Source organism: Rhea pennata, chromosome 18, assembly GCF_028389875.1.
Source record: "Rhea pennata isolate bPtePen1 chromosome 18, bPtePen1.pri, whole genome shotgun sequence".
In the NCBI taxonomy this organism is placed as follows: Eukaryota; Metazoa; Chordata; class Aves; order Rheiformes; family Rheidae; genus Rhea; species Rhea pennata.
In genome coordinates this window covers 10,633,891-10,660,667 of record NC_084680.1, presented here as the reverse complement: position 1 = coordinate 10,660,667, position 26,777 = coordinate 10,633,891, and the positions used below count along the sequence as shown (strand labels likewise).

The 26,777-nt window shown below is 55.3% G+C and overlaps 2 protein-coding genes across 2 annotated transcripts in view; one reads left to right on the top strand and one right to left on the bottom strand.

Moving 5' to 3' along the window:
* SARDH (sarcosine dehydrogenase) overlaps positions 1–2,731 on the top strand; it is a 38,472-nt gene extending 35,741 nt beyond the window's left edge. The window contains exon 21 of the mRNA XM_062591150.1: positions 728–2,731. Coding sequence (XP_062447134.1) covers positions 728–853 — 126 coding nt within the window. The 3' untranslated portion in view covers positions 854–2,731. The remainder of the gene's footprint in view (positions 1–727) is intronic.
* Positions 2,732–3,471: 740 nt separating this feature from the next.
* Positions 3,472–17,162, bottom strand: DBH (dopamine beta-hydroxylase). Its single transcript, XM_062591315.1, is given in 13 exon segments — positions 3,472–3,606; positions 5,913–6,072; positions 6,722–6,849; positions 7,494–7,553; positions 8,541–8,579; positions 8,738–8,881; positions 9,717–9,883; positions 11,130–11,232; positions 11,704–11,880; positions 12,949–13,206; positions 14,363–14,509; positions 16,729–17,091; positions 17,094–17,162. Coding segments are annotated over 13 exon segments (1,950 nt in total).
* Between the last annotated feature and the right edge of the window lie 9,615 nt (positions 17,163–26,777).

The following is a 26,777-nucleotide window of genomic DNA, read 5'->3' as shown; positions in this document are numbered from 1 at the left end:
ACAGCTCTGTAGCATCGCGACTAAAGAGTGGAAGGAGCAGCAGCAATGCAAAAGGGCCAGGGCAGAAGGTATGGGTAAGGAGAGGAAGCCACAGTTCTACTCCTGGCGATTTGCAGTTACTGAAAAGCGTGGGCGCCTACTCCCCAGGCCCTGGGCTCACCGTGGCCGAGCGGCACGGCTCGGGGGCACCGGCGGGACGAGCTCCCGCTCAGGCTCTCGGTGCAGAGCTGTTTGCCTAACGCGGCTTGCCTGCCCTGACTCCTCTGCAGACAAACCGCTGCTGCTGCTTTTAAGGGCACTGTGCTTTAGATGCTTTTGAAAAAAAACCCATAGCAGATGCCTCCCCTAACAATTAAACACTGGATTTTTTTTTTTTTTTTTAACTTGGTGCTTTTAAAAACCTGTTTTCCTCCTCTCTGTGCATCCTCCTGGGATGGCAGAACCAGCTCTTCTGCAGAAAGTGCATCTGCAGGGTGATGAAGGAGCTTGCACATGCTATCCCAGCCTCAGGGAGGGCCCCGTTCACCCCGTGCCCTCCGTCTTCCCTACAGCCTCCTCCAAAAGCACCAGCAGCCGGGGCCAGGACTCCCGGCTGGCGTGAGCCGAGCATCGGGCAGCGCGGGAGCCCCGGTGTCCCTGCCCGCTGTGCCGTCCCCGGTGGGGCACGCGCGGCCCCCTCGGCGGTGCCCAGCCCGGCACGGCAGCCGCTCGCGGCTCTGCCTTGCAGGTCTCGCTGGATTTTGTGAAGAGCGGCAACTACAAGCTGGAGCGGATGGGAGTTACCTACGCAGCCCAGGCGCACAGCAAGTCCCCCTTCGACCCGGACAACAAGCGAGTGAGGGGCATATACTGAGCGACAGGCGGCGGAGCCGTGGCGGCGGGCAGCGGACGAGCCGACGCTGATGACCACGGGGTGGGGAGAGCGAACGGAGAAATTCCCAGGTCCCTGGGTGACCCAGCAGGCTCCCGGGGCAAACCCACAGTCTGCAGTGAACTCATCAAGTGAACGTGGGTCAAATTAAAGGGGAAGAAGGAAAAGAGATTCCAAAAAGGTGAAAGATTTTGTTTCCGTGGCAGTATCAGTATCACTGTGGCAATAATTCTTTTCCATAGCATAATTGGCCAGAAAACTGTGTTTTCCATGACTACAAATGAAATATTTTCAATTTTTTGCTTTTCTGGAAACTCTTACCCCCCCAAACATAGTTCCGCACTGCCTGGAAATGAATTTTTTAATTACTTATCTACTATTAATACAGCTGTAGCCTCCAAACCTGCTCTGTCCCTGGGCCCTTGCTGTGCGTCTGTCCCACTCAGATGGGTGCCACATCCTCTGTGGCTCTGCCCTGGCACGTTGGAGGTGGGACTGGGTGCTGCTGGTGTCTCAGGGCTGCACGCTGCCCAGGAGGCTCCCATGGCATACAGCAAAGGGATTTTTTGCAGCTCAGCAGGCAGCCTGGGAAAGGTGGGACAGGCGTGGAGGGCTGCATGGAACCACGGGTGCCACCACCTCTATCCGGCACTCGCTGTGGGAGCTTTGCTTGCTTGGGGACGTCCTTGAGCGGTGAGGATGGTTGGGTTTAGCTGGGGGCTGCAAGGCGGTGAGTGTCGCTTGCTGCTGGGCACGTTCTTCCCGGCTGTGCAAGTGCCCAAGGCTCAGCCTCTGTCCGTCTGCGCGGCAGCAAAAGGAATTAACTTGCCCTGGGTCTCCCCGGGGGGGGGGCAGGCTCCCGCTTGGCCATATTCCAGGGAATAAAAGGAAGTCCCAAGGGCAACTGAAGTTTGGCTCTGGCTCCCTCGCTGCCTATAGATAACCTGTGAATTTGGGAGAAGGAAAAAGAGTTCGACAAATGCATTTTGCCCCACGGTTGCTTTGCCAGCGCAGTCTGTGTTCACGCATCCCCCGGGAAGTCCCGGGCACGGGCCGGAGCACCCCTGCGCCGTGCTGCCCGCCCCGCCGCGGGAGCCGCCGCCGCGGGCGCCTTGGCCCTGCCACCAGCCCGCAGCGGGAGCGCGGCCTCGGGCTCTCTCTGGCCTTGTTAAATTAGACACCGTTGAGGGCAGCAAGGGGCTTTTACTGCCTGCTCCCGCAGCAAAGCGAGGGCAGCCCCTGGCCGAAGCTTTTATCCATCCATAGAAATAATCATGCTATGTGCTTTTCTTTTTATTTATCCTGGCTGGATTTGCTTGTTTTATATTTCTTTTATAGCTGATTCCAATTCTTTCACCTCCTGCAACAAGCGCCATGGGCAAGAGTGTGAACTCTCAAAAGCTTTGGTTTTACTGGAAACATTAGAAAATGCACTCGGGGTGGCTTTCCTGCGAGCGGGGGCGATTGCGTGGCCCTGTGCGGAGGGCGGGGGGGTGGACCACAGCGGTCCTGCCTGCTCATCCTCGGGATGAAGGAGCAAACGTTCGCGCCAGATAAGTGGGAAGGGGCCCGAGGAGGCAGGCCTGCCCGCGCCGCGCAGTGCCGGGGATTAACTGTGTGCCACCTAACATCACGCAGCTTTATCTTTCCAAAAGCAGCCTGCAGCTTTCAGACTCGGAACGGCTGGGAAGGGTTTGCATTCACTATGGAAAACAGGCCCAAAGGAACGGGGGAAAACGGGATGGGGGCTGCCGGCGAGGAGGAGGGCAGCGGCCCGGGCTGGGCCGCCGAGGGAGGGTTTTCCTTGGATCGTGGCGGGTGCGTTTCGGTCGGCTGAGCTCAGGAGCACGGCTGGGGGGTCTCCTGCACCCGCGGGCCTTTCCCCTGAGGCCCAGAGGTCTTTTCTCTTCGGAGCTCAACAGCAAAAAGCTTTTTTGTAATTTTTTTTTTAATACATATATTTAGCTGTTTAATCGAGTGATGTTTCCTGCTAAAAGGTTTGTCTTTCCATCCGTGTCCCTCCCCCCTTTCTAAATCCCATCACGGAGGTATCGTTTATCCCTGTCCCTCGGCATCTGGTCGCGTTAAGGCGGATAATCCCCGGCGCGGGGCCACGGGAGGAGGAGCGGGAGCGGGGGGCCGCGGCGAGGCGGGGGCCAGCCGGCCTCCCCCGGCCGCAGCCAGGTCCCAGTGCCGCAGGCCCACGCGGGTCCGCGTTTCGGAGGCCGGAGGCGGCCGCGCAGGCTCGCGGGCTGAGCAGGTCGCTGCCCCGTGCCTCAGTTTCCCCCCACATCCCCCCCAGGTGCTTCCCCCGCCGCTGGGCTGGGAGGCACAAGCACAAACCTCCGCGTTATCATTCTGGGGGCGGAAAGCAGCATTACTCAGAGCCAGGATTGCTAATAACACACTAATAATAGCGCTTGCCAGCTCCAGAGCGCTCGCCGAACTCTGACTCACGAGCCCCAACAGCCCCCCGGCGAGGCGGGTGCCGGGCACCGACGGGCGCCCGGCCCGGCTTTCCCGCGGTGGCAGCGGCTCCCTCGCTCGCCGGGCGGGACGCACCCCGGCGCCGCGAAGCCGAGGAGGCTTCGGCCAGGCTCTCAGCGCCTCTTGCTCTTGCCCAGGCTGAGGGGGACGGGGGAGGCCGGCCGAGGCGCCAGGGCGGGCGGGCAGCGCGGCGCGGGGTCCCGCAGCGTCTCCGTGACGGTGGGAAGCGGCTGCTTCTCCCACTCGCCCTGCAAGAGAGGAGGGGGGCGGTGAGAGCACACGGGCTGCAGGCGCCCCGAGACCTCCCTTCTCATAGACGCTCACAAAAATGAAATGCCCTTCAACGCTGGAAGTGTTTTTAGCAACGCCGGGATGCTTTCCTGTAAGTCACTGCAGCAGCGCCTGCGAGCCCGCCCGTGGGGCAGGCTGCTGTGCCTGGCGCTGCACGGAGCCGCCAAACAGAGCTTTTTAACAGATACGGGCACAAAAGGCGGCTTTGAGGTGCGATCCGCAGCACGCCGGCGCGGTTGCCTGCATGCGGCTGCTCCGAACCGGCAGGGCTGCAGCAGCCGGGGCGAGACGCGGCGGAGCGGAGCTGGGAAAGGGCTGCTCCGGCCAGGGCGCGAGGTGCCCCGGGCAGGACGAGCGCTCCAGCCCGTGCTCGCCTGCGAGGAACGACCCGCCGGGCACAGACAGCACCGAGGGCTGAGCCCTCGGGGCAGCATTGACCTCGGGCATCGATAGAGACACGGGGGCTTGCAGCAGGTTCGGGAAGGCAGCTGGGTGCCGGCAGAGCGAGGCCAAGCGACGCTCCGGCACTGCCGCAGCCAGGCTGCCGGCTGCGCCTTCGCCTGAAAACGGAGCTGAGCCGAGCTCCGGTCGGAGCAGGAGGACGGAGGTCTGGATCCGAGAGTTAGAGCGGTGAGCCATCAGCAGGAGGAGAAAAGTTGGATTTATGCTTTCTGAGGAAATTCCCTGCAGTTTGTTGAGTGGAACGGGCTGGCAAGAGCTAGTGCCGGGAAAGGCCGCGGAGGTGGAGGCGTCCTGGCGGCGCGACGTTGGGGGCAGCGGGAGAGGGGCAGAGCGAAGGAGAGCGGCTGCTGCAGGAGCCGCACGGGCTCAGCGCGGGGGCTGGCGCGGCAGCGGCTCCCCGTCCCCGCTGCCTCCCTGCCGCGGGCATCCCGCCTCCCGCCGGGCTCCGGGGTCCGCGATCGCCCCGGCTGCCTCCCGGCCGCGCTGCAGCGAAGCTCGGGGGAATCCGCGGCCCCGGATCCGGCCATGGGCTCCGCGCTCCTGAGCCCCGCTCGGCCGCCCCGGGACCGGCCGGGCCCCGAGCCCCCCTGCTTGCGCTCCTCCAGGCGCGCGCCGGCACCGCGCTCCACGCTGCCGCTTCGGGGCAGATCGAGGGCGTTTGGTGGGTTTCGAGCCCTTCCAGAAACCTTGCCAGGGTCGGGATCGCTGCGCCGCAGAAACGCGTGAGCTTAATTAGAAGCCGTTCTCTTGGCGGGTGACACTGTGCAATACACGAGATGTCTTAAAACTCGGCTCGCTCCGAAAACCCAAGCAAAGCAGGAGGGAAGCTCGCGCAGAGGCGCCTTGCGCCTGACCCTCCCCGTGCTGGCGGCAGCTCGGCGCGGTTCGAACCTCTTCCCGGCTGCCCCAGACCCCTCCGAAACCCGCAGAGCCGCCCGGGTCGGAATTGAGAGGCATCGTTCATGCTTCATCTGCCGCACAAAGCCTCTGTAGCGCTGCTGTCCCCGCACCGACGGGCACGGCGGGGAGCAGAGAGGCCCCTGCGTGGGCACGGCTCGGACCCGGCAGCTTAGACCAGGAGACCTGAGGGGGGGGGGTCTGCCTGCTCCAGAGCTGACTTTGCTCTAAAGGAGCTTTACCAGCGGAGAAAGCTGGTGGTCTTCCTCGAGATCAGCTCCAGGTCCTCCTCGCTGCTGTGGGAGCGCTGAATCCAGAAATAACCTAGCACGTAAGTCACAGTCCCATTACCCTGATAAATGGCAGCAGGAACTGACGGTGATAGGGACTATCGGTCGTTTTAAATCTTCATCATCGTTGTCATGATGATCATTGCTATGCCTGGTTTTTCTTTAAAGATCCCACAGCACTTTAGCCCTCTGGTCTTGCTCTATCTCTGCATTTGGAGATTGCACAGATGCTGAATGCAATGAACTCACTCTGCTAGGACCAGACATAATTTGCCAAAATCCTGAAAATCACTTCATGTTTATCCTTCTTGGGAAGACATTGCTGGTTTGAAGCTCAGGTCTACTCTGAGAAGTAAGTCTCAAAATTGCTTTATGCAAATGTGTCTCCTCTAATTGAATCTGGCTGAGCGCATCGACAGCATGCTCTTGGCTGTGGCACATCGTCTTAAATACCTGGCCTGTGATGGGCCAGGTGATAAGCACCAGAAACCTTCCTCACCTTACTGGGGTCGCCCTGCATGGGGCGAGGGGCACTTCTGCTGAGCTGCTTTTTACCTATTGCCTTGAGTTTTGCCGCAAAGCGTGTCAGAATTTGGTTTCAAAGTTGTACGTACCGGGAACTGGATGGCTGAGGATTTATTGCAGTGCATTGAGATCGGCGCAAAGCCGTAGAGGGATTTGAGCACGTCCCTGTTGAATGTGTTCCAAGGGACAGAGGCAAACTGCTGTGGGACGGAGACCTGCGGGCATGTGCAGACCTCCTCGTCGTTGAACCTGGTGCAGGAGAAACGTCAGACTGAAACGCAGCAGAGATGTGCTGTTCCCTTTCAAGGCTGGACACATCCAGTTCCTCCTTGCCTAGAGCTCAGCCTGGAAAGATTCCAAACTCAGCACATGACAACGGGGAGAAACCTGCTCAGCACAACCAGCCCCTCTGTGGGGAAGATTTGGGGTGGCCTGGACTGGGGCACCGAGTGCAAGGTCAGCATCTCGCCCCTCTCGTCCTGGAGAAACAAGCTGCAGCCTTTCCTGTGGCAGGGATATCTGATGTCTGCCTTGGAGTAGAGGACTGAGACTGCACATAAGTCTCTCTTGCACTGTGCACTGCATCTTGCATGGAGATCCCTCACCTGGTGAATCTCCCTTCCCAGTGCTTCCCACTATATCGTCCCTCAGGAGCCTGGAAACAGTTGCATCTGCAGGGGAAAGGGAAGGGCAGGACTACTCTTTCCCACTGATCCCCATTTTCCCACTGCAGCAGTCACTGGGTGCCCCGAAACCCGCGCGGCCTGAGTGCCCCAAGCCGGGCTACTGCGCTGCCAGAGCTTTAAACCCCCCTTTTCAAGCCCTTCTCCAGTATTGCTAGCGAACGGTTTGGCATCAACCCTTCTGCCTTCAGCACCGCCGTGCAGGGGCTCGGTACCTGTTGACGAGATTGAAGTATCTGTGCAGGTAGCCAGGATCCACAGCGCTTTTGCACAGCTCCAGCTGCGTCTGGGGGTAGTAGTGCACGTAGTTCACACACATCTCCTCCGTGATGCTGAACCCGCCCTGCCGAGAGAGGCACACGTGCCGTACGCGCCGCCGGGCCGCGGGGCCTGTCCCCGAGCCGCTCGGCAGCGGCGTGACCCTGCCGCGCGCCCGGCAGCCGGCTCTGCTCCGCACGAGCCGCTCGCGCAGTGGGAAGGTCAACGGGCTGCAAAGACGCAGAGCGCACACCTGCATGCACACGCACATGCACACGCACCTGCGCGCGCGGGTGACCTGCAGCGTGCTGCCTATCTGGCCATTTATGCAAGGGCAGCCATGCAGGCTAGCTCGTGTAGTTTACGTTAAATTGCAGAGTTTCTATAATCCCTCTGCTATATTTAGCTTTGTCCCTGTTGATGGTACCTCTGACAGCCTCTTTCTCGCTGCCTATGCAAGAAAATAATATGCACTGCCAAAAAAACACCACTTCTCTTTAATTATAGTTAATACCCGGTGGAACAGTTTGCGATGGGAATTAGACTGACATGTGCTGCTTTTCATTTAGCACCTTAGCATCCCAGCTGCAGGCGGCAGAGCCTGGTGGGTTCACGTCGCTACGGCCCTCCCTCTGCTTTCTGGCTCCGATGCCGGCAGGGTTCACGCGCTGCCGGCCTCGCGAGCGCTCCCAACCGAGCCGAAGGGCGAGCGCCCGCGCCCGCACTCACCACCGTCGCTCGGCCTCTGTCCTCCGTGTTGTACGTGCAGGTTGTGATGAGCTCGTCGCCCTGCGCGGTCAAACACAAACACGCAGTTCTGTTACGCGGCAAAGTTTCCCGGCTCAAACCCGCGCGGTTTGGGATCGGTAAGTTCGTAACGGCTCGGGGCTTCTCGCGCAGGTCTCCGCTCTCCGCAGCAGCTGGAATAGCACCAGGCAAGCTGCCTCCCCAGCCCGTGCTGGCCTCCGGGCAGCGGGAGAATTTGCATTCCCTGGGGAGGTTCCCATAGCCCTGAAACGGTGTTTCCCACTTCCCTCACTTTCTAAGGATTTCTGGAGGGCTGAAGCACCTAAAAAATATGCTTTGGCACTGTTTGGAATGTACAGAATTTGAATAGATAGCACCCGGCAAGGTGCACTTTTTTTTTTAAGCAATGACATATTACAGGGGATGGTTTGGGCTCCCCCCCCCCCCCGCCCCTCCAATACAGAAAAAATGACAGAAACCCTCGAGTATGCCTTTGCTTATTTGCAACATGAGGAAATCCTCTCGCTGCAGGCTCTGCCCGACTTCCCCGGCACCCCGGGATGGAAAGGGCATCTCCCGCACGGACGCAGCTCCGGCCCCGCTCGGATCCCCTCCCGAGGAGCCTCTCCGACAGCAGCAGAGCGAGCCCAGCTGAACGCTTGGCTAAAAGCTACAATGCTTAATCAAAGCTAAAAGCTAAATTTAGCTATAGGGACGGTTTGGCTGCCCACGCACCGCTGAGACATGGGCCCTGGCACACCTAAGACATCCGCACGGCGGTGGCGGGCAGGACGCGGAGCCTACGGGAGCGCCGTGCCCTTCGGCAGCCCCGGGGAGGTCCCGGGGCGCTCGCCGGCTCTGCGCGGGCAGCGGCCGGGGGGCGAGCCCCGCTCGCAGCGGGCTCCCCGCCGAGCGGCGAGGCAACGTCAAGGAGTCGCAGCTCTGGGGGCGGCTGGTGGGTCTAAACCTCTGAGTCAGGGCAACGTCCTGGTCTGTTTGGAAGCTGCTGTAGTTTTTAGAGCTACTCACAGGAAAAACGGGAACCACCTCCTTTAGCATGCGGATTTCCTGGGAAGGAAAGAAGGGAGCCAGGTTGGAGCAGTGCCAGGGTGGCTTGCGCCCATCTGCTGCACCCGGGGCCACGGCGCTGGATCCACCCCACGGGGGTTGTCCAGCTGGGCATCCACGAGACCCCGGTCTCCGCTCCGGGCCTGGGGCGGCTGTACCTGGAAGTGAGGGCTGTAGTGACTGTCCGCGTTCACGACTTGCCGCTCTCTCCCGTCCCGCGCCAGCACTGTCACCACTTTCCTTCCAGCCAGGTGAGTGTGGAGCTGCGAGGCGAAGATGTGGATGCCCGCGGCCGGCAGCGCCTGGAGGAAGAAGCACTGCTGGAGCCTCCATGCCCAGCCACGTCCCTCTCCCCTCCCCGCATCTCCTAGCCTCTCGCTCGGGACCGGCTGGCCCTTCGCCGGGCTCCCAGCACACACGTAACGGGGCTTTGGGGATTGCTGTAGCGTTGGGGAAGCGAGCTTGTGCGGCGGTACGGCCGCTCAGTCCACCGACGGATTGGCTTTTCCATGCTGCCATGCCCTACGTCAGCAGAAGCAGCCGAGCCGACCGCTGTTTGCTGCCCTGCGTTCGGTGGTGGTGGCGCGGGTGAGTCCTTGTGGGCAGGCCCTACAAAATTATCCACAGAAACTTCCCTGAGAGCGGAGTGGCTGTTTAGAAAACACACTTGAGAGCTCTTGGAGAGCTCCTTGGAAACAGAGGCAAATCTCTGCGTTACCAGAAGGGAAAACGCTGCCTCGGCACGGTGAGTGCAGCCGTAAGGTTTCCAAGATGGGGAATGGTGCTGCTGGGAGCCGCGGCGGACGGCTCCCGAGGAGACCGGCCTTGGAGGGGACCGTGGCACGTCCCAGACAGCTGGGTAATGCTGCTTGGTGTTCGTTTTAAGCAGCAGATTTTTCTTTCCAGCATAACTCTGGAGTCCCCTCATCGGAACGGGCTGGAAGGGTTTCAGGGAGTTTAAAACCAGGACTTCGGAGCTCTGTGCTCCATGCGGTATCATCTCCGCTGTCCGCGCCCTAGGAAAAGCCGTCCACGACCCTCGGCTGCAGCGCGCCGCCTCCTGCACTCGCGGGCACGTCCTCCTCCGGGGACGCCGGCCCGGGTTGTCCCCGGCGTCGCCCGCCCCGGTGCACTCACCAGTTGGGTGCACTTGTCGGTGCAGTACCCCGTCAGCAGGAACTCGGCTTCCCCCGGGGGGATGGCCATCGCCGGCGTGTAGACCAAGCCGAGCTCCATTATGCCGGCGTCGTAGCGGCGCAGGGTGGCCGTGTAATAGAGGCGGATCCCCGAGGAATCGCGGCGACCTGGCAGGCGAGAGGACAAGGCTGCAAATCACGGCGGGAGAGTTAGTTAGCTGCTCCGGGGACAGCGTCGGACGTGGCTCCGCGGTAGAGAGCGGGGAGAGGTACCGCAGCCTCTCACTTGCGGCTCTTCTCCCGCGTGCTGTTCTGGTTATGTTAAAATCCTAGACAAGGCCTGGTCCCTTGGAAAGATCACTCAGCTAAGGCCGAATTGCTCCCAAGAGAGAGGTAAAGGGAGTGCTTTGGCGAGCCCAAAGCAGAAGGACAGATCTCGAGATGCTTTGGAGAATTTCCTCAGAAATACGGGACATTGCATCTTCTTCAGCTGCGTGATACGTCCGAAAACTAAGGCCATATAGTTAACCAGAGGCCTGGTAGGAGGGAAAATGCCTATGGAGCAAGTACACCTGGTATTTGTAGAGCTCCAGGCCTCTCTTGCATTTGAGGTCACTCTTTTGAACCACAATGATTCCAAACACAGGTAATGAGAGCTGGCGAGGGCCTGGTGCCCGCGGCGTGCTCTTGGCCGATGCTGGCCGCAGGGCAGCAAGGGTCAGCAGCAAGTTCTGCTCTGTGCGAAACCAAGCTCTGGCTCCCGCTCGCCCGGGCCTCCTTGGCAAGCAAAGGGCAGGTTCAGTAGGTCACGAGGGGTTTGGACTTGCTTTGGACTCCTGTCTCTGGGCTGGAGCCAGGCAAGGGATAAGAATAACTGGGGAGACACTATTGGTTAACATGCAAAAGCAGATAAATTATGAAAGACATGAGCTCCGTATTTATAGACATGTTTCTTCTCGAGTTGCCGAATGTGCTATGATTGATCTTCAGTACATATGCTCTGGTCTCCTAAAAATATACTTGAGTAGTCAAGAAGTTACTTGATTTTATGTAAATGAAGAAACTGGGTTGTTTGGAATCCTTTTTTTTTCTTTTTCTTTTTTTTAGTGTGTCTCCTGACAATGTTATCGAAGCAGGGATACCATTAAAACGGTATCTAAATTTCCCCATCCCCAGCCAGGCTGCTGGTGTCTCCCTGGTGTTTTTGGTACCAGTGTTGCTCTGTGCTCGGGTCCACCACCACCTTGCACAGGAATCAGAGGCCCTCAACACACTTGGCCAACAGCCCCCACTAAAAGCTCCAGTTTTTGGTTCTTTCCTTATGTTTTGGGGCTTTTTGCTTAGAAACTTCCACGGGTCATGCCTGAAAGACTGCACAAAAGCAGGAGCCTTCAGCTCTGCATTACGCACTTACCTTCGAACACCCGAGGATTGTGGTAATGAATCTCAAGACGCAAATATCTGGAGGAGCCTGGACCACCAAAGGCAAGACCTGTTTCTTCGGGATAGTAGAAGGCCTGGGGGTAGAGCGGAGAGTGTTAGGGGAGCTGGGTTTTCTCGGAGGAGGCTGACAAGGCATGGAGGGAAGTCTCTGGGCATAACTGTGGGCATAAACATTGGCTGGGGACATGGCTTGTCCCCTCCATCGCATTGAGAAGGTGAACTGGCCTTGCTGGCCTTCAAAAAGCTTTTCAGATGCCCTGCATGGACATGTAGTGCCACACTGACTGACACGGGCGGAACTGCACCAATTTAAGACAAGGGGCAGGCCAGGAAAGAGGTGGAGATTCTGACATGGCCAGGGCAGAACGGGGAGCTTGGACAGGGATGAACTTAGATCATGGCAGAGATCAGGGTTGGGGTAGCCCATGTGAGGAGGGCTCAACCTGGTGGCCTACTCCCACGTGGGGAGGATGGGGAAGGAGAGGGAGGTGGTGGCTAATAAGTGACAAACGTGCCTGGCACAGAGGTCTCCTTCCTGCACCCACCTGTGCTCCCATGGCCCACGCTGCCAGCACGTGCCTACAGAAGTTCAGTCGATCCGGCTTCATCTTGGAATCGCAGGGCCCGTTGTAATGGGGGAAGCTGTCAAACTCCGCTGCGCACTGGAAGACTTCCATATGGTGGACAAGGGCCTCGTTGCCAGCTGTGATCACAGGCTCATACTGCAAAGGGGGACCCGGAGAAATGGGTAGGTACATTAGGATCCCTCATGGAGAGCCTATCTCCACGGGCTGCTTCCCTGCTCTGGCTACAGGACTGACCCAGAGTCCACCAGAGCCCACAGGGAAATATCCCATCCCTTCCCTGCAAACAGATACGCCGGATCAGCAGAGGAGCTTGTGCTGTGTTGTGACCACTGCAGCCTTTGCTAATTTTACTGAGTTGAGGTGACCTCAGGGGCATTGATTTTTCACATGGAGGGTCTTGGACATGAGAGCTCTGCCTGCAGCTCTGGAGCTTCATCTCTAGCCAACAGCTGTTCAGTGCACAGGGCATGGGAGATTTGGTGTGGAAAGGGTGATTTCAAACCCACTGGAGAAATGGCTCTGGCTAAAAGTGCCAGCTGTAGGAATGATCCGCAGCAGCGGAGAGGTATCGGGAGTTATGCACTTTTTACTTACACACAGATGATTCATTTCACACCATCTGCTGGGGAGAAAATCCTCCCTCTGAGTTTTCCTTTGCAGCGTTGTCTCTCCCTTATAAAGCGCTAAGCCTGCATTTCGGTTCCCTTTTCAGGTTTTCCCTCTCCCCCTCGCGCAGTTTGGGCTCTGGGTTTGCCAGGCCACCTGCGGCACCATCCTGACTCCTGGCTGAGCGAGGCTGTCTGGACGGCAGGGCAGGAAGGCTGGTGGCACCCTCAAGCTTCCTCTGTCCTGCCCTGAGCCCTCCCCGGCCCCTGCTCGACAGCCAGGCGTGCAGGCACAGCCCCGCCACCTCCTGCCCACAAGCCCTTGGTTTCAACTTCTTGCAGCCAACATGAGGGTGTTGCTGCCTAATGGGATGGCTCAGGGAGGTGGTTAGGACCTGATGGCAGGGGAGCTGTATAGATCCGAAAGCCTCTCTGGGAAAGGGCAGGGAGGAGGTGGACTTTGCAGAAGGGCTTTGGAGCCCGTGAACGCGACTGACCCCAAATCCAGCCCCCAGATGAACCAGCAAAGGCCGTTTCCTCTTTGGAGGAAGAGGAAGCTTTGCACTAGGGAAAACAGCCCTCTTCTCCTGCATCTTACCATGATAATGTGATGCTTGGAGAACCTTTCTGGAAGCTCTGCCATGTAGCACCAGTAGGTTGTCTCCTGGCTGGGAATGACAACATCAGGGGCTGTTATCTCCATGGTCTTCATGTCACTGGGCAACTCAGGGATGGTGATGTTGGGCTTTAGCAGTTGCACCCTCTGCAGGCCCCTGGGGATGGTGGAGGTGTTGATGGCATGCAGGGAATGGATTGGCTTCTCCAGGATCCCGTAGATGAGGTGCACAGTGCCATCCTGAAACGAGAGCAATGTTTGTCAGGTAATTTTTATTATATATATATATATATATAATAAATACATATAGATGAGCCTTGACGCCTCTCCAGATGAGAGACCACCCAGAGTTGATCATGAGCAGAAACTGAGGGAGACCTAGGGGAAAAGAAACTATTTTGTGAAATCCTCCCTTCCTTCCCAGCCTCTATTAAAGGGATATGGCAAGAAGGTCTCACAAAAGGCTACTGAAAGCTAGCAATGGTCCTGCTGAATTCAGTGAGCTCTGGGCAGGAGATAAGAAAGAAAAAGAAATCTTTTGAAGGACTGGAGAAAAAAGACCTGCAAGGCTCTTCCTGGTTCGCACAGATTCTTTCCTCCAAGTTTCTCAGTATTTTGATAGACAGTAGAAATTTCTCACCGGGAGACATGCATTTGAAAACTCAAAACAGAAACTCCAGGAAACTCCGTACCCACACTGGCTTCAAAATATCCTGTCCATCAAATGCTTTCATCTGAAATGAGACTGGTGTCAATTCCTGCTCCTTGCTCAGGACCCCTGGGCAGCCCATCCTTGGCTGAGACCCTGTTGTTCTTTGACATCCACACCGGAGGTGTTTCCCTGGTCTCCACTCTTGCAGAAGAGCAGTGAAGGCAGAACCAGAGAGATTTCATTGAAAAACTCACAAGCACACCTCAGCAGCTCTATTTATTGTACCTTAGCTCCAGCTCCTGCTAAAATCCTCCTCTTTGCCACTCTTCAAGCAACACCTCTTTGAAACACTCCAAACACTTGGCTGCAGCCTACAAGCTGCAGTGATGGAGAAGGGTATTTATACAGACCTAACTCAGACTTAACAGTAGCGGATGATGCAAACCAGCTAAAATCCACATGGTACAGAGGTTTATAATGGGTTTTAAATAGATCGTGCAAAACATTACTCATATCCTAGGGATGACATCTGTAGCACATTTCCTTTCTGCCCCAAACAGCATGAAAACTTGCTGCTCTCCTGCAAATGCAGCCCAGGTAATATAGTATAATATCATATTATATAATATAATCATGTGGACTCAGGGTTTGGAGCCCTGCTGGGTGTCATAGGGGCAAGGCAATATCAGCCTTGAAAGCTGGGCTGATGGAGGTGGGTGCCACAGAGCAAAGGCAATGTTGTACCTCTATAAGGTAGTCCTTGGGGTCACAGGTGCTGAAGGGTCTTTGGAAGAGGAGGTAGAGCCCCTCGGGGGCCCTCTGTGCACCAAGGAGCTGGTAGTCCTGCTGGGAATCCATGTGGAGCTGCCCGTTCTCATCACTCCAGGCATCCTATGGAAGGAAAACCACTGTGGTGAGCAGGAATGCCAGGAGGCTTTGCCAACTGTGGCCAGTCCCAGGTGCAGGAGGAGCAAACGGTGGCACCTGCAGCTGGAGCCATAGGTCTCACCTTGGTTTGCCCTCCAAGGTCCACCCTGGTCTGTGTCTTGGAGGCCATGAGCACACGTTCCAGCAGCCCTTCAACCCGTGAAATGTATGATCGAGCATTAAAATCCCACAAAAAGGTGTTTAGGGGTTGAGATGCATTTAGGGGAGAAGAGGTTAATGGGGGTGAAGGAAAACCTGCAAGGATATAAGATTTTGCATTGATCTGTGCTACGTTTGGCATTTATGTGGCTGGAGGTACTTTCTGGGGAGAGGGTGGCAGGTTTTCCGAGACTCTCAGCATAAAGCAGCAGCTTTCAATTAAAGATCAGACCCTTGATGGCCTGCAGCATTGGCCCAAGAGATCACTGCCCCCCTTTAAAACCCTTATTTTGATGTGACCGGACTCTATCACTCTTCCCCAAGCAGTTTCCCTGAGCCCAGCAAGCCTCTCAGAAAAGGGCTCTTGGTTAATGATGGTGACAAAGCCTCACCAAGAAGCAAAGCAGTGGATGAATCCGGTGTTTAAAGAACTGAAGGTCTGGTGTATAAAACCCTGCAGGAACCTGGGGTTAAAAGGGAACAATGTCGTTGTCCTGATCCTTTTCATCTCCTGTTGGTGTCTTTTGTCTACCGAGAAGAGGAGCCTAGGAGCTACCTCACTGCAAGTATACCAGTGACATCAACTCTTTTATCTTGGGAAAAAAAAAAAAAAAGGAAAAGAATAAAGCATCCTGGCATCATCTCAGCCAGAAGTATGGAGTGGTATTTCTAGAACATATTGTCCTTAGAGGGGGAGAGTAAAATCAGCTAGCTGAAGCTTGCATGGCATTTGTTTTTATAGGAGTGTGTTGTGCAAATTAATCTTGTAGTACATGGGGGGCTAAGCAAATCTGGATCTTTTTAACAGCTGACATACTTATCTAGAAGAAAGGCTGCTGAGAGAGAAAAACAGGGCTGTAGAGATTTACAGAAATCTCCTTGCAGTATTTAAAGGATACTGTTCAGCACCCACTGAAAGAGAAAGCCAAAACGTTGCATGCATGCTGCTTAACTCAGCACTGTTTGTCTTTCGGTGAACACAGGAACACAGACTAGCAATGATCTTTTATGTTTTTTTAACATGATGCTGTGAAATACTGTAGCATTTGGGTCATCACACATCCTGAATGGCTGGCAATTAGCAGGAAAACAGTGCAGATGATAAACCCTCCTTTTCAGCCTTTCATTATACTGCAGATCACATTGCAGCTGATTGTGAAAGAATATATTTTATGGTTAATTTCAAGGAAGTAGAGAGGTACAAACGTAACTTACTGGAAAGCCTCACACAGGGAAAAATATGAATTGCTTTCTGCAGTGAAGCGTAGGTGCAATAAGCTTAACCTGGTTGTTGGGGGATAGGTAGCTGCTGGAGAGCACAGGATTAGTTGTTGTAACTACGGCCCCAGTGCAAAGATAAATCAACAAAGAACCTGTAAAATGGACTGTGGAACAAAAAAAAAATAATTTGCAGTTGCAAAATCAAACAGCAAAATTTGAAATGAGTTTCCTCCACACTCTGTTACCATCAGCTGTTTATGTACTGCCTATATACGTGCGCACGCTTAATTTCTGATAACCCTGTGCTGCGAGCAGTTGGCCGTCAGATTGCATTTTCCTGTGTCCTGTTATCTTTGCTGAGCTTCAGATGTGAGTTATGCCTGGCTTATTGATGCTGGCAGGAGCAGACTTTCTGCCTGAAAACTTTTGTTCTTTCTCAAAGTCATTAATGGGAGCTGTGGTCAATTTTTAATGCGGCTGACAGAAGTGCACAAGTGATCCGAGCTGTTGATGAATCCTGTGCGTGTGCGTGTGCGTGTGCGTGTGCGTGTGCATGCACTGTGGCTGTTATGTGCAACCACCTGTCAGAGCTCTTTGGAGATAATCGTAATGAAGTTATCCAGTTTGGGGTCTGCTGTTAGCCGCTCTGAGCCTCCACCCGAGCAGCGTGAGCAGGCCAGGAGACGGCGCTCAGCAGCGCGCCGTGCCGTGGTCCCACTCCACCTCCCCGAACCACAGCTCAGATTCGCCCACTGGCTGGCAATCCCCAGGGGAGAAGCCCTGAAAATCCGCAAGCAGCTTACCCCAAAGTACGAGTTGTGCCCATCGCTCCAGAGCACGGCCAGGTCTGCGTTCTCGAACTCACCCCGGTCTGACATCCCAAAGAGGAGCCCAAACTTCGGGTCTTTGACCAAGAGCTGGAAATTCACCACTTGCTGGGGGTAGCTGACGTTCCAGGACAGCTCAAGCAGCGCCTGGGGGTCCAGCGGCACCTTGTAGGGGAAGTAATTCTCCTGGGGAGCCGTGCCTTGGAGGGCCACCACCAGGACCACCAGGAACACCGCGATCATGGTGAAGTACATGGACACCACCTCCCGCAGCTTGAAGCTGGGGCAGGGGCACGGCTTGCTCCCGGAGGTCTGCATGCTGGTGGAAAGGACACCTGCGCGCCGTGCTTCTGCCATTTATGCGCTGGCCCTCCTGGGCAAGCCGGGTAAGCGAGGCTCTTTAATTGCATTTGCTGGTTGGGAAATTGGATTGTGGTATTGACCCCCCACCGCCTCCTCCCCCCCAACCTCCTGGCCAAACACTTGTCATTCTCTGCCTCCCCTTAATTGGCTCTAATTGCACATGGACATTATCAACAGCAATTGGACTTGACTGGGCTGATGTTATTCTCTCTCAGATCATCCTTAGCGGCTGGAGAGGGCTGTTCACCTGCAAGCTGCTCCTGCGGAGCGCTGCGTGGCCGCGCTCCGCCCTGCTTGCTGTGCCGGCTGCCCAGCTCCGCGGCCGGCCCTGCCTGCTCTCTGCAGTGCAAACCCTCCAGCATCGCTCCCAAGAGCCTCTCTGGCCGCAGTCTTGGGGACGGCGCAATCTCATCACTTCTGATCGTCTCCTCTAGGCCTGATCCTCTGACCCCTTTCGGTGCTGCTTGCAGAGGGCACCGCAGCGACTCAGCTCAGTTTTCCAGGTGAAGATCTGCCGTAGCTTTGGTCTGCAGGGCTCGTGAGACCTCAGCTCAGAGAGCTCCTGCCCTTTCTGTTTTGCATCTTACTCCCGCGACTTTATCTGTGCCCTAAGCACCTCACGGCCAGCAGCTGGGATGTGCTCCTCCTCTCAAATGGGACTGAACTGGGATGGACAGGGAGCAGGGACAGAGAGGGGCATATCCACTCTGCACTGCTTATTTAGATAATTATCCCCTGAGGCTGAGCGTCTGGGGAATAGAAAGGCAAATGGGAGATGCCGCAGGCTTTGAGATTTGCTCTTGTGCTTTCTAATGATGCCATTAGAGCCCTGATAGCAAATAGGGCCCTGTCTGAGCCCCCCCCCCACACGAACCAACACTGACAGTGTTTTAAATATTTTCCCTGCAAAGCTACATTTCAGGGAAGACACTGATTTCCCCCGAACAGCTGGAAAACCTCTTCCCCTTCTGCTCTCTCCTCTCTTCGTGCTTTTGGCCGAATCATTTCCAGCCCTTGCAAACCCAGCACAACATTTAAGCAAGAATAAGGACCCGTGTCCAAAGCCCAGCTCCTCCCGCAGCCCTGGCGGGGCTCTGGGCCGAGGCCCTGCCGCCCAGTGCTTTGGGCGTGTTAAATAGTTGATATCTCTCTGCTTTTGTGGCAGCTGGGACTTCGGCTCTCGTTTAAACCCACCTCTTGTCCCCCACCCTCCTCCTAGTTCCTTTACGGTCTGAGCCCTTTTGGCTATTAACTTTGGCACGTTAATTGGAATTATATTTGATACTTTTTTATTACATTCAGTATGGCTTTTTTTTGTTATATTTGATACATTAATTGGAATTATTAGTACTGCCCCAAGCTGTCGGGGCACATCTGCTGCTTTGGTTTAGGTCGGAGTTTGTGGTCTTGTTTTATCAGCGCCGGCTCTCGGGACAAGCGCTGCTCTCGGTCCCCTGCTGTGCCGAGCCCCCTCGTCCCCTCCAGCTCTTGGGTTTCTCGTGCAGTCCTTGGAGCAATGTCACCGGGGCAGAGCCGCCCTCCCCAGCCCCGGGCAGTGCGAGAAAAGAGATTTAGCTCAGCGCCCGGGCGTTTTAATGAGCCGTCAAGGCGAACACCTCCCGGTTAAATTCAAGGAGGTTTTACCGTCCTCCAGGAAGGCAGCAATTGATCCGGAGCATCTCTCCTTGCTCGGTGACCTGCTGGTTAGAGGTTTTGCTCTCTAATGCAGCGGTGTCGGGTGAAAGGCAGCACGGAGAAAAGCCGGCGAGCTCGGCTCTCCCGGAGGAGCGCGTCCGTCCCCGGCTGAGCCCGCGGGAGCGCAGAGCCCCGGGGGCCGCCGGCCGCGGGGGGGGGGGGGTGGCAGATCCTGCTTGTGTCCGTTTTGAAGGCACACGTCGTGCTGGCTGAACGTGAAGGACAAGGATGTCGGCCCGGGCACGCCGCCCCCGGGGCGGCTCCCGCGGCCGGGCTCTCGGGAGGCGCAGGTCGAGCGCCGGCGAAGCCCCGCGCCGGCGTTGGAGCAGCCGGGCGGGCGAAGGGGCTGCTGGCCGAGCCGGGTCTGCTCCTGCCCGACGCTGCCCGGCGACGTGCGGCTTAGCCCCTCGGCACCGCAGCTCTTCTTCGCCGAGGAGGAGGAGGAGGCCACATCTCCCCTTGGCGTGGGGCTCCTTGGCTAAGTCCTGTGCGTCTGGCGCTGTAAGAGCCTTGTTTGGAGGCATCAGGTGAAGGTCCTTGCGTATGCAAACCCTGCTTCTTTGGGCAGATGTCTGGCTGCAACACCAAAAAAAACCCCAAACAGATTTTTGCCTTTCCCCATTTTTAACCTTCTCCAAGTACAGACTTGCCCGCTTCTCCCCCTCTCTTGGCATCGTTTCCTAATTGCATGGGGAAAGAAGCTGAGCTGGCAGCATGGCAGGAAGGAAAGCGATCCTCATCGGGGGGAAAAGGGGGTCCTTAGCTAACGAGTTCACCTCCATCCATCAGAGATGAAATCCCAGGTGCCTGGCGGATGCAAGTGGCATTCCTGAGCTCTCCTGTGCAGAAGGGATTTGCAGCGAAACAGCATAACACTGGCAGGTCAGCTTGAAGACAGCTGAACTTTAGAGATAAGCAATGAGAATTTATTTAAAGAGAAAAAAAAATGTTTTACACGTATGTATGTGTGTATATATATATATATATATATATACATAAAATGTCCCCTTCAGTTTATCCTGTGTAGATGCTTATAAACCCAGGCAAGCAGCAAGGATCTAGCTTTCCACTCCTTGTTCTGGGGGGTTATTTTCAGATTTCAGTGAGAAGTAGAAATGCCTGTTTCTTCACTCTGAAGCAGTCAGGCTCCTTGGCTGCGGCCGAAGGGCTCCCTGCCGGCGGCTGGCCCAGAGGGGCACCGGAGAGGGCCATGGATGCAGCTCATTTCCTCCAAGTCAGAGCTTTGAGAGAAACCAGCCTGGGCCAATACTGGCATGGAGGCGTCAGCATTAGCATGGGAACATCCCGCACTGGAGGAGAGACTCTGGTATCATCACCCACAAAACTCTTCTGCCCTGCGCCGGAGCCAGCCGAAGCCTCCAGTGCCCGTTGGGCATGGGGCAGAAAGGAGGTGAGGGTGCAGTAAGGGGCAGCTGATAGCTGGAGAGCGCCTTGCACCCCGGGAGAAGGGCTCTTCAGAAGGGACCGTGCTCCGATGAGCGCCCCTCGCCGTGTCTCCGCGTGCTCCGTGCTGTGCAGACCCCACCAGCGGCAGTCTCTCTCCCCCCCCCCCCCCCCCCGCTGCATGTTCCCTCTGCCATCCTTGGCAGAGCAGCACGGCAAAGCCCCCGGCCACGCGCTCAAACTCCCATGGCCTCCGGGCTTTGCATTGCCTCTAATGACCCCAGACGAAAACGCGCCCTCCGGTTTGCAGAGCCTTGAAAGCAGCAGCGCCAGGCGCGTCCAGGGAGCGCGGGGAGGCCGGCTGCCTGCGCGGCTCCGTGCGTCCCGGCGGCGAGGGGCAAGGGCTGCCCGCCTCGACCAAAGACTTGCTTACAGGCAAGTAGGTTTAAGCACAGCTGATGCACTAAATTAGGGATTGGAGTAGGCAGCGCCCCTCCAAGCTATAATAAATTGCCTCACTGCCCTGAGTGTAAATGCAATTTGGGCAGGGGGAGGGAGAGAAGGGGAAGCTTGCCGCCTGCTCTCCCGGAGCCGGGGCACGCGGCGCACGCAGGTCTCTGCGCCCGGGGGCCTCTGACATTCACAGCTCCGCGCCGCTGCCAGATCGCGCGCCACGTGCCACTGCCCTGATCGAATTTTCCTGGGCGCTGATGAGGTTAGGCAACATCTGACTCAGGCTGGCCACCAGGACCCGGCGCCGTACGAGCAGGGGGAGACAGGTCGGGCACGTAGGGGAAGAGGCTCACTTGGAGCGCCCGGCCGCGCGGGACCCCGGGACATTACCCTGCCTGACACCGGCTCTGGCCAGACCCACCTCTTGTCCCCTTCTCAGGCTAAAAGGGTTTTTTTCTTTGGGTTTATATAGCAGGTGCTACTTGATGTAAGTCCGATGACTGGAAGAATTGTTCGTTGTCCTTTAAAAGAAAGAGGATCATTTTGCCCAGTTTTGTTCCCATAGCAAATCAGGAGAGGTCCGCAGGCTGCTCATTGCCTTTGTGGTGTCTTCGTGGTGCACTGAGCAGGCTTTGGGGCATTGGGGTTGCAAATCTGAGCTGGCTTTTGCCTGATGGAGACATGGCTGAGTGCTTCAAAGCGTCTCTCAGTGCTAGTTTGCTGGGCCACACTGAACAGTTCGGGGTGGTTAGCTCCCAGCCCCAGCGCTATGCAATGGGGCTGCGTGACAGTGGTGCACGTGGCTGAAGCAGCCACTTTTTAATCCACGGATGGGGTGGGTGCTAACCGAGGCAGGACGCTCGGAGGAGACCTTGACTCCACCGGCTGCAGGTGTGCAGAGAAGTTTCCTCCTCCTCGTACCTGAGTTTATATCTTATGGCATGACAGTGTCACACAGTATAACTTGACTCTTGTTAAGCCAGTGCTGTTCCCAACTTCTTGTTTTCTCCTTACTTGTTTCGCTCTTTTGTCTTGCTCAGGGCCAAGTCCTCTCTCTCGTACACTGCATGCTGCTTCTGCCACCCCCTGCGAGAACAGGGTCTGAATGGGACCTGTCCCCTCCCCACTGCCCCTGGAGGAGCTTCCCCCAGTTGGCAACAGACTTGGACCTCAGGCGCCCTGCATGGCTTGATCCCACTACTACCGCGGCAGAGACAAGGACTAGAGTGCACGAGGAAGGCCGAGCAGCTCCTGGCTCTTCTGGCTTTCCTCCTGGGCCAGCCTGTCATGTACCCCGTGACTCTCCTGCAGCATGAGAGGAAGGTGCATGGGCTGTAGCAAGCAACGTGGAGCACTGAGTTGGTTATGCAAGAGCCAGGAAGAGGCCAATGTTTGGGGAGCATCATTTGGTCACTGCTCCTTGGGCGGTGCTGCCTCGCCAGGCACTCGCGCCCGAGTGCCCAGCACAGCACCTCTCCAACAAGCTGCTTGCACAGCTCGGCATCCTCAAGAAATCCCCTCCCCACGGCTCCCTCCCGAGTCCTGCTGCAGCTTGGCCACCTAATGAAATCCTACTTTGCTGTGCATGCTATATTAGGGTTACCATGGATATGGTACAACAAACACGGGGCTGTGGCTTTGTTACATAAACAGGAGAGAGTGCCACAAATACCCAAAATATCTGAGAAGGATGGGAAGAGATTAAAGTGTCCTTTGGGTTTGTTTATAAAGGCAGGGAAGGGTTGTGTGATCAAGTGGAGAGTTCCAGTGGGAGACAGGAGAGATTTGTGTTAGGTTTGAGACGCCGAGAGTAATGAAGTGGTGGCCTCAGCTCATTGCAGCAGAGTGCGGGTCAACATCGCTCCTCTGCTGCGCAGCCACCTCTCAAGGGAGGGATGGATCCTGACACGCAAGCATTTGATACGGCCCAGAGACGAGAGCTTGGGTCTCCCAGGCAGGGTGTTCGTGACAGAGAGACTTCTCCTCAGCTGGCTGTGCCTGGCGAGCTCCCTGCCTGCTCAGGCCTCTGCCCAGTGGCAAACCAACACCGCAGGGCTGCTGAACGCTCCAGGTGTCAGAGATGCCAGGGAGGTGAAATAGCCGGCAGAGTGGGGTTTGCTTGGCACAAAAGCACTGCATGGTCTTGTTGGACAGGTTACGAGGCTCTGAGCGAAGCTCTCTGGCTTGTGCTTAAAAAGTCCAAGGATGTGAGTAAGACTTAAACATGTATTTAAGTATTTATCGTAGCAGTTCATGAAATCAAACCATACTGCGACCCTACTGTGTGGCTTGTGTCGGGGAAGGGTGCTACTGCTCTCTGACTCCTCAGACTATGTCCTGGTATTGCTTTCCAGCCCCCAAACCCATACACAAGCTGGGCTGGCCCAAGGGTCACACATGTACCTCCCATACAAGCATTTGAAAACTGAGTAGCTCCTGATGACTGCCTCCAATCTTCAACAGGCTCTTTTAAAAATGATCAAAAAAGTGATACTGGCTAGGCTATTTATTGAACCTTCTCATGCCCAAGAGCTGTGCTTTCTGCAGATCGAGGCACGAATTGCATCTTTCTGTAGTCAAGTACATCTACTGTGAACTTCATGCGGATCTTGGCCCTACCATAGTTGTGCCGTATGTGAAGGGATCCTGCTGTCTGCAGCTGGCAGGGGCCAGGACTGGTGATGTGGTGGGAAGATACAGTTATCTGCTCTCCCATACCTGCCCACACCTGAGCCTGCTCAGCCAGAGGCAGCCAGCCAGTGTTGTGCCAGCTCAGGTACAGCAAGTTCCTTGTGCAGTTTGAGGACTCACGTAATTTGAAGAAGAAGCTGCTCTAGAAATGGAGGTGGGATGTAAGGGAGATGGAAACATCAGAGTGGCTAAAATTGTATTGCACTCCCACTCCCCTGCCAATAAAAACACCATAAATAAAGTGGCTTTGCAATAACCATCTCCACGCATTGTAACACAGATTCACGTGTCCCTGCAAAAGATGCTCCGTGCAGGATAAACCCTACTGTAGCTCCATTCTGCTGGAGAGGCACAAAAAGCTTGGCCCAGTCCTACTAACATGATGATTCTTTTCATTCTATCCATGCAGATGCTATCACCATGTCCCTAACCAGTCCTATCAGTAGCTTTCTTTTCCCATGTTCGATACTCCACTGTGGATGACATCCCCACAGTGGCATTGCTGCTTCCACTCCCTCAAGGCCTTCCAGATGCCCTTCACCTCGAGGTGCTCACTCATCCATTTGTTTTCTCTCCTATCACTCTGCCTCTTTAGTCCAAGTAGCTATCTTTCCGTGCTTCGCTGCCTAGTCTGTGGTGGAGAATGCCAAATTCAGAAAGGTCTCTTTTATCATTTAAAAACATATCAAATCCAGGTTTTGCTCATCAGGCATACAACACCCTGCATTTCCCTTCTGCAACACCTGTCATCCCTGATTTTGCCGGCCCTGCCTTAACATTCATGAATCAATCTATCATATCACTGGAGAGGTGAGGAAACATTTTTTGGTTTGACAGAAAACAACAGCAAAGGAGCTGGAATTCATTGTGGGCAAGGGTCCAGGAGAAGGTCTGTCTGCCACGAGAGTTTGCATGGGGGAAGGTGGATGCCAAGACTTTCTGCGTGGTCTCTGCACCAGAAACATTACAAGGCCTGATGCCAGCCTTTCTTGTTGCTTTTTCTGTAGCCATTGCTTTCTGGCACTGAGCTGCTTCCTGAAGATTATACAGCAAGCCAGCATCAGCATCAAGAAGATCCAAGCCAGAAGAAGACACGGGAGTGAAAGAGCCCAAGGAGTTTGAAGATGGAGCTTCCTCAGCTTACCAAAAGGGTTGGTGTGCTGAGTGATAGAGATTGCAGGACTAAATCTGCCTTGTATGCTTTATGTCCCTAATAGGCAAGATAAAAGATAGAAACAGTGGATAAATACGATCTACTTCAGAAAACTCTACATGGCTTTGGTACAGGGAAGTCCTGTCCTACAAACCTCTTGCCGTCCTTTGAAGGAGTCAATAAGCTCGAAGGGAAGGTGTTTCTAGTAGATATTGTCTCTTGGGCTTTCCGAAGGCTGTAGTAGAGGATTCTGCCCTATTGCCACTATAGCCTGGCTACCAGCAAAATCAGGATCATTCCCCCACCTCCTCCCACAGCCTTTCATACCAGCAGTCCCCACATTCCTGTAAAATATTCCTTCTTTTGTCAGCGATTTCCAGCTGCACAGGATCGCATTACAGCAAGTTAAACATGTCATGTTGTGCACAGAGGCACAAGTTGATGGGTGCAATGCAACATGATGTGCCAGGCAACCCATACCACAGAGCAGCTTTTAAAGGCATGTTCCCTCAGAGCACCTCCGACCCGCGTCGTGCTCTCCGAGGCTGATGTTACCTGCAGAGCTTTGGCTTCTGTCGGTTGTGGGCAAGGGGAGTTTAACCCAGCAAGTGTGGAGTATGCAAGCTTGTGGAAGCATGTAACTCATTAGTTCAGATTAAAACAATTCACTTCTTAAGAAGTAGTTTTTATTTGTTGTTGCTTTGTTAACTTTTTTTAAACTGACGCATCCCTTGGTGCTCTGAGGTCTTCGCCTTGCAGGACAGAGACCTCTCAGACAGAGTAAGGCACGGCTGGCCCCGGCAGGCCTGGCCCCAAGGCGTTTTCACTTCCGTAGGCGTCTGAACGAGCCCTGTAAACCCCAGCAGTGGGTGGCAATAGGTGTAGCGGAGGTGACAAGCCGGGGCATGGTCAGGTCTATGGTTGTTAGGAGGGCTGTGTTATAAGCCCGGCAGTTCCTGCATCACTGGCTCTGTTTGTGGGTGATTAAAGCAGAGGCTTTTACTAAGCGCTGTTACAAAGAGCATAAACCTGGGAATCGGACTGCTGCTTTCACCAAAACAGAGCATTTGCCTTGTAAGGGCAGCGAGGGTGACTAAGACGATGCGAGCGTCTGTGCATGTCTCAGTAAGAGGAGGATGACATTGCGGAGAATTACCAAGCCACCTTCAGGAATACTTGGGATGGGCTTGGAGACTGTCTCAGAGAAGATGGGCTGCGAAATGACGGCAAGAGTGGGAAGGAAGCACTGGGCAGGTTCGTCCAGGCCGGACAGCTGCTCTTAGTACCACGAGGTGAGTCTTCTCTGTGGTTAAAGTCGCACACGCAGACGCCTACTTACTGCTGGGGAGTTTCAAACAAAAACAAGTGCCACCGAACAGCGACAGAGAAGGCTCTGGCCTTAGGAAATGGGGGAAAAAAAGAAAGTATTTGGCAAGCTGCTACAAGGTCGTACTGACACTGTACCTGGCTGCTGCATCCAAACCTGCTCCCAGCTTGCAGCTGTGTTTTCTGTTGAGATACGTGGAACGTGTGTGGGGTGTGCTGGTAAAATGTGTGACCGTGGTTTACGAGAGCGCTAACTCTGTTTTTGTGTTGGAGCTCTGCAACCTCATTCTGAGGAACTGGCAGAGGCTGTGTGATGCTTTAGCAATATTAAGTGTCCTCTGCTAAAAATTAGCTCTGTTTTGGATGTATGTGTATTTTCTTGTATTTCTGAAAGGCCGTCAGCTTGATTTGTGTTGTGTCCACTAAACAACTGCAATTGCTGAAAGAGGCTTGAATCTATAAATGGTGCCATCATCTCCACTGAGCTGCTGTGGAAGTGAGGCTGGTGGAGGATTAGAAATAAATAAGGAAAACAGGAAAGTGTTTCAATAGCCCATTGCTCCCAGCAATATCCAGATTTGCTTGTGGTTTGTGGCCACATAACCCGTAGCTCAGATGGCATCTTAAATCTGAAGGACGATGTCACTTGGGATAGGATAACTGGACGGGAACCTGCTCTTCCCTGGTGACAGAGCATTACGAGTTGGTCTGTGGAGACAGAGCTGTCTGAAGATGGGAAAAAAGTCTAGAGAGTGGAGACCTGGGTTTCAGCTTCTTCATCTGCCACATCCACACTGCGTAACCTTGGGCAAGTCTCCTACCCTTCCTCTGCCTTGGCCTCTCTGTGGTAAAACGAGGATGACAGGAATGGCTCTACCTCTGCAAGGATGCTGACTCTGGCACTGCAAGGCACTTGGGTGCTAAATGAAGGGGAGATCAT